The 6144-nt window shown below is 43.4% G+C and overlaps 1 protein-coding gene across 2 annotated transcripts; it reads right to left on the reverse strand.

Annotated features, from left to right (window-relative positions):
* Positions 1 to 580: 580 nt before the first annotated feature.
* LOC308087334 (MARVEL domain-containing protein 3) lies at positions 581 to 4101 on the reverse strand. 2 transcript variants are annotated; one of them, XM_080431112.1, is made up of 5 exons: positions 3892 to 4099; positions 2913 to 3033; positions 2610 to 2693; positions 2125 to 2249; positions 581 to 1516 (listed from the first exon to the last, which is right to left on the reverse strand). In XM_080431112.1, the coding sequence occupies exons 2-5, from the start codon at positions 3029 to 3031 to the stop codon at positions 858 to 860; spliced, it is 987 nt and encodes a 328-aa protein (XP_080287238.1). In that variant the 5' UTR covers positions 3032 to 3033; positions 3892 to 4099; the 3' UTR covers positions 581 to 857. The 2 variants fall into 2 exon arrangements, with proteins under 2 accessions (XP_080287238.1, XP_080287239.1); XM_080431113.1 differs by lacking the exon at positions 2610 to 2693 and having other exon boundaries at positions 3892 to 4101.
* Positions 4102 to 6144: the final 2043 nt, after the last annotated feature.

The raw sequence follows: 6144 nt of genomic DNA on the forward strand, positions 1-6144 counted from the left end.
AGCGCAGCAGTGCACAGGGGAACAGTGTCTTACTAAGGGACACTTTGACACGAAGCCTGGAGGAGCTAAGATTGAGCCAGGGACCTTCTGATTCCCGGATGGCTGCTCCACTTTACAACTTGTAGATCCTGATGAACAAAAGGATGGAAGGGTAATTAGCAAACTAATTATGTGGTCATCTCTTCCTCCAGTGATGTATATATTACAAAGCCTGTGCTGTTATGATTACACTCCATTATGTGTAAGTTGTGTATAATGACATCAGGCCAAACTGTATAACTTGAGTGTTACCACACTATAGAGAATGATCTTGTGAGTAATTATGGCACCACACAAGCAGACAACTCTTACATCACCTTAGTACTGTGTGTGTGAGGGCCATTGTGACAGTCGAGTGACAGAGGGCACTGTGATCTCATAGTTGGCACAAAGCCTTTCAAAGGGGGAGAGCGGGTGACCATAATAGCAGGGCTTAGGAATGGAGTTAAGATGGAAATGTGTGGAGATCTGATGCCCCCATCAGGCCATTTTAATGTACTGTATCATTTGGCATAGTTGTACAGAACATTTTTGAAAGGAGTGAGTGGCATGATTTCAGGTTTATTTGCATACATTAATTGTGTTCAGGTAAACGCTTTAAAATGTACATTGCATTATCAAAAACTTCACATAAAAAAAGTAAACATCTGATTAAAAACTTTTCGTTCATACGATTATACAAGTTTGAAAAGGCTATTAGAAGTCCCTGCGACACAGACAGGGGACATCATTCAGCATAGGCAGCATTCACAGGAAATTAGGAGGTTATTACAAAACAGCCACCCATCCCAAGAGTTGGTAATCCCCTCTTGTCGCCTTCACACAGCACTGGTCGCTGCCTGCAGCGGTGCTCTCTGTGGGTGGGAACGAGCCTGGTGCCTCTGGGCCTCGTGCTGCTGCTCCTGCTCGCGGTAGAGCTTCACTCCACGGATGGTCTGGAACGTCAGCACGGTGCCAGCCGTATACAGTATGGTCGTGATGAGGCCGAACAGCGCCACCCCGGCATCCGCCCCACCCACGTCACAGTTCATCCATGTGTAGCCATTGCGTGCGTAGAGCCTCTCCCGCTTTATACACACGTCGGTGGAATTGACCATAATGATGAAGTGCAGGTACAGGCCGACAGCCACCACATACACCACCGCCCCCACACCCTGGAACACCAGCGCCCCGATCAGGATCTTCCAGGGCAGCACGTGCGCCGGCTTGTTGCCAGACACCACGAAGAGGAGGGACACCACCCCGAAGGTGAGGCTGAAGGCGATGCCTCCGTAAATGCCGGGCGCCCTCATCTGGCTGTACTGCATGTCCAGGTCTCGAACCTGCTGTAACTCTGTGCCCTGAATGTTGAAGTTGGAGTTGATGCTGATGCTACCGAGCCCGCCCATGGCGGACATACCGGATGTCACCATCTGAGCTGCCACTATACAGATCAGCACCAGCGCGTTGGTCAGCACAGAGCAGATCAGCACAATGCCTACGGAACACAAAACGCACACAACAGAAAGGGTGTGAGCTCTCACAAACTCAAATTCTATTAACCTACCTCAAGTAATTACGTCTGATTTATACTTAGTGCGGTGGTGTCTCACACAAAATAATAGATCTACAAGCTCACAATACAAAGCATTGCATGATGCATTGTGAGCTTACAGATCTGCTATTTTCAGTGCGAGACATGTGCAACCAAGTATAAATCAGGCTTTATGCATGACAATGGTCAAAGTATGTGATTAGTATGTCAGTCAATCCTAGATGGCAGGTTATCGGCTCTCTCCCTGGTCCACTCCAAGTGTCATGTTACTACCTTGCCTCAAGTGAGAACTACACAGCATTGTAAACACAAGAAAACCGGTTTGTCCAGTCGCCTGAGGGAGGGAGCGGGGAAGGAGGGAGGTATCACTGCGAGGGAAACCTAAACCTGCTGTGTGACAGTATTCTGCTGAGAACAGAAGTTTTCATTTGAGCTCTCCACCCAATACATCGTGAATCTCCGCTAAATGCAAATTATATAGGCTGTATACATACATATCAGACAGTCAATACTTCCAATTCCTCCCTACATATTTATGTCCAACCACCTACCTCTCCTAGAGCATATGTTACTGCAGCTGGATTCACGATGCTCTTCTCGTGAGACATCCCGATCCCGCACATGTTTGCGAGGTGGTGAGGCATCTCTGCTGTAGTATGGGGGTCGAGAAGACGACCTGCCGAGTGTTAAACCGAAAGAGTCAGGGTGAAGGTCAAGGTTTAGTAACTTGAGATAGAGACAGCATGAAAAGAGTGTCTGATTCATTAATGATTCCGTCCTGGATAACCCAAGCAAGTCTCTAATAAATCAACCAAACAGTCAATTTATTCAGAGTCAGAAAATGTATGCACATGACACATGTTAATTATCAGCAATCAATTAATTTGCAGGACCACAATGGAAACAAGCCCCTATGGGCTTTTTGTGTTATCCTTTTAGCATCATTGTAAAATGGTACCACCGTACTATTTGCAAACTGTCATAGTATACTATTCAATCAATCAAAGCTATGATCATTCATGACAAAACAGCCAACCTGTCGCTGGGTGAATGGCTCTCATCATGATCATGTGGGTCCCGGTGATTATGTCTGTGATCCCCGTTGGTTCTCTCTCGGTTCCTGTCCAGACAATTTATTCACAGTCAGAAAATGTATGCACATGTTAACTATCAGCTATCAATTAATTTGCAGGACCACAATGGAAACAACAGGACCACATTTTTTTTGTGTTATCCTTTTAGCATCATTGTAAAATGGTACCACTGTACTATTTGCAAATTGTCATAGTATACTATTCAATCAATCAAAGCTATGATCATTCATGACAAAACAGCCAACCTGTCACTGGGTGAATGTCTCTCATCATGATCATGCGGGTCCCGGTGATGATGTCTGTGATCCCCGTTGGTTCTCTCTCGGTTCCTGTCCCGGTTTGTACGGGGCGGAGGATGGCTCATACCTGTTGCGGACAGTGGTGTAAAGTAACTAAGTACATGTACTCAAGTAATTTTTGGGGGTATTTTTTACTTTCTTCAGTATTTACAAATTTCAATACTTTTACTTCTACTCCACTACACCTCAGAGAAAAATATTGTACATTTATTCCACTACAATTATATGAAAACTTTAGTTAGGCTACTGGTTACTTTGGAGATTTTGATTATTACAAAACATGCATAAACCACTTCAGCCCTACATACATTTCGGCTATTTGAAAATAGCAGATCTACAAGCTCACAATGCATTGTGAGCCTGTAGATCTGCTATTTTCAAAAGATGTTTTATACATTTTGAAATTGTGAAATGGGACATTCTGCACAATGAGTACTTTTACTTTTGGTACTTTAAGTATATTTTGATGCCGATACTTGTGCTTTTACTCGAGTACATTTTGAATACAGGACTTCTACTTGTAACTGTAGGAGTATACATTGCAGTATTGATACTTTAACTCAAGTAAAACATGTGAGTACTTGTTCCATCACTGGTTGCGGAAGAATGTTCAGCCACTAGTTTCGACACAAACGACTTTTGAACATTTTAAACGCCTCGACCCAGAGCACAGACAGAGTCAGACCCGAAATCGAGGATTTTACTGTCTCGACCGACAAATAGCCTATCCCCTGTCTAAAACAACAACAAAAAGAGCCGTTACTCGGTTACTGTTACCTTATCTCTGGGTACTTTAGACCAGGCTAACAACTCCTCTTTCATGAGTAAAAACATGTTCGTTGATATTTCTATACTGAAGCGAATGAGTTATAGGGAGCAATCTACCTGCTTATATGGATTGAAATACCCACCAAGTCAAACTTACTTTCAATGTGGTCTTTCTGAAATCAAATCAGTTCAAATCAAATCAATAAGTCCAACAATTGTCGCATTTTGATTGAAGTAGTTCCCTCAGAAAACACCTTTGGTCCTGTACGCTCAGGTAGACAACAACTCCACCCACCCAGGAAATACGACGGAAGTCGCACAGTTTACAGCAGCAGGTGGGCTGTACTTTCATTTCAAAGCTCAGTCCAGTGTAGGCAATTGTTCTATTAGCTCTGGTCCATAGCGTTCGGAGGCTTCCATAAGAAGTTGTTGACCTAAAGAGAGCAGATTCTGGACTATGTTCAAGAAATGACCAATGCGGGACTGAATTGGTCGCTTTGTCTAGCAGTCCCATCCCTGCTATAAGAAGCCACTGTTAAGGCGGTTGGACAGTAAACACCAACAGCTGTGTGTGTATCTACCCGCCCAGGAATGAGCCCCCGTAACCCCATCATTTATGGCATTTAAGGCCTACTCTTTGTGGGTGAATGTGTTGGTTTGTGCAAAGAAGTTTTGTATTCACATTAATAGTGGCCCACATGGGGGAGGGGCGGAGAGGGGGGGGGGATAACGAATAAAAATTCCACAGCCCACTAGTCTGTCAGATTAAATAGAGCTATTAGGCACACTGAGAACACAGAGAGATAGTGAGAGACAGTGAGGGTGAATATGCTAGCTAGCTACTCAGTGGTTATTCATAAATGCTTACAGTAGCATATCAGTGGTTCCCAAACTGTATGTCGGGGCCCCCAGGTGGGTCCCCACATGATTTTGGGGGGTCCCCAGATGATTCAGATTAGCTTAATGTGCAACATGGTTTTCTCACTCAACAGTAAACAAACCAACATACAGTACTAGAAAAAGTGCTCCTCGGAGCACAGGTCTTCGCCAGGTGATGTTTGGACAACATTTGTAGAAGTCATTTAATAATATAATTATAGTAATAATATATGTTTTGCAATAGAATGTTTTGGGTGCTATAATAGGGCCTGCAAATGGGAGATAGGCCTGCACATGGGAGATGGGGACAGCCTCAGCAATTGTATTATGCCTGTGCCTCACTGGCCGACATCCCATGTACAGTAGGCCTATGTAGCTTGCATAATAATCTTATAACTGTTCTTACTCACTCCTAAGCTGTGTCATCAAGTTGATCATGTGTTTGTGTTCTCTCTGCACATACAGTATAGGCTACTCCTCTCTCCTATCAGGAAACCACATGTCTAGCATACATTTTGTAATGCATCTGACATCATAATACTTTCTGTCTGTTTCTGTTGCTGTCCTGTTTTTCCTACTTCTTTATCAGTTATGAGTATTCTGGTCACAGTGTGGTTTGTGCAATATTCTATGTACAAACTTCAGAACATGTGACGCTGACTTGAGTGTAATCGTGCTTGTGTACAGATGATTAATTTAACAGAATGTGACTCCAGTCACCACCTTAATTAATAGAGAGGAACTTTTAGTTGAGGATTCAAAAATCACACCACCGTTAACAAGCCAAACCATGCGGTTGACCCAGGAGGGCCTGTCTGACCAGGTCAACCAGGCTTAAGGTCTGCATGTATAATGTCAAGGGCCTTCAGCTTCTTAAGGGCCACAGCCAGCTGAAAGAAATACTGAAGATTAAAGTGTGTTTTATTTGTCATTCTTAGGTTAATGTGGTCATGAATGTGGTCACACCTTTTGCATTTTATGAGCACTGTGACTAAAATGCTGATGGATTTATTTGAGAGAGCTTATTCTATATGATCAGTTATCAGATAGACATTTTGGAGACTCTGCCGAGTAATTCCAAATAGACACATATCCCTTCAAACATGTAAAAGAAGTGGTTGATGAAGCAGTCTCTTTCTTCTTTTGATATTTCAGAAAATCTGCCTGAGAGAATAAGATGGTTGAGATAGAAGCAAAAACCTTTCATAACAAAGAAACTAATGTGTATGTTAAAATAAGCAACACAAAAAACAAGTACTTGTCTCACTTCGATCTTCCTCTGTTAAATGACATTAGAATGTTCATGTTGGTGTCGTTACATATGGGCTCCTGCACATGGCATGCATTGTCAGAGTAAAGCGATTCAAATCCCGCTGGCACCTCCTTCTTCATCAGTTTCACAGCTGATGGTAGAGCTGGGGGAGGCCTGACAGGAGGTGGGGATTAATGCTATTTTTTCTTCCCACAGTTGTCCTGGGTTGCAAAAGGCTCTGAAGAGGAATTTGCCACCCTAGAGCTACTGGCTGATGGC

This window comes from Gymnoscopelus braueri (genome assembly GCF_963280865.1).
Source record: "Gymnoscopelus braueri genome assembly, chromosome: 6".
Classification (NCBI taxonomy): domain Eukaryota; kingdom Metazoa; phylum Chordata; class Actinopteri; order Myctophiformes; family Myctophidae; genus Gymnoscopelus; species Gymnoscopelus braueri.

Bases quoted from the DNA above. Each gene is read 5' to 3' on its own strand.
- LOC308087334 (XM_080431112.1), bottom strand. From the start codon at position 3,031: ATGAGCCATCCTCCGCCCCGTACAAACCGGGACAGGAACCGAGAGAGA. The intron at 2,250-2,609 runs GTTGGCTGTTTT...AACACTCGGCAG, and splicing joins AGCCATTCACCCAGCGACAG to GTCGTCTTCTCGACCCCCAT. The intron at 1,517-2,124 runs GTAGGTGGTTGG...TGTGTTCCGTAG, and splicing joins TAACATATGCTCTAGGAGAG to GCATTGTGCTGATCTGCTCT.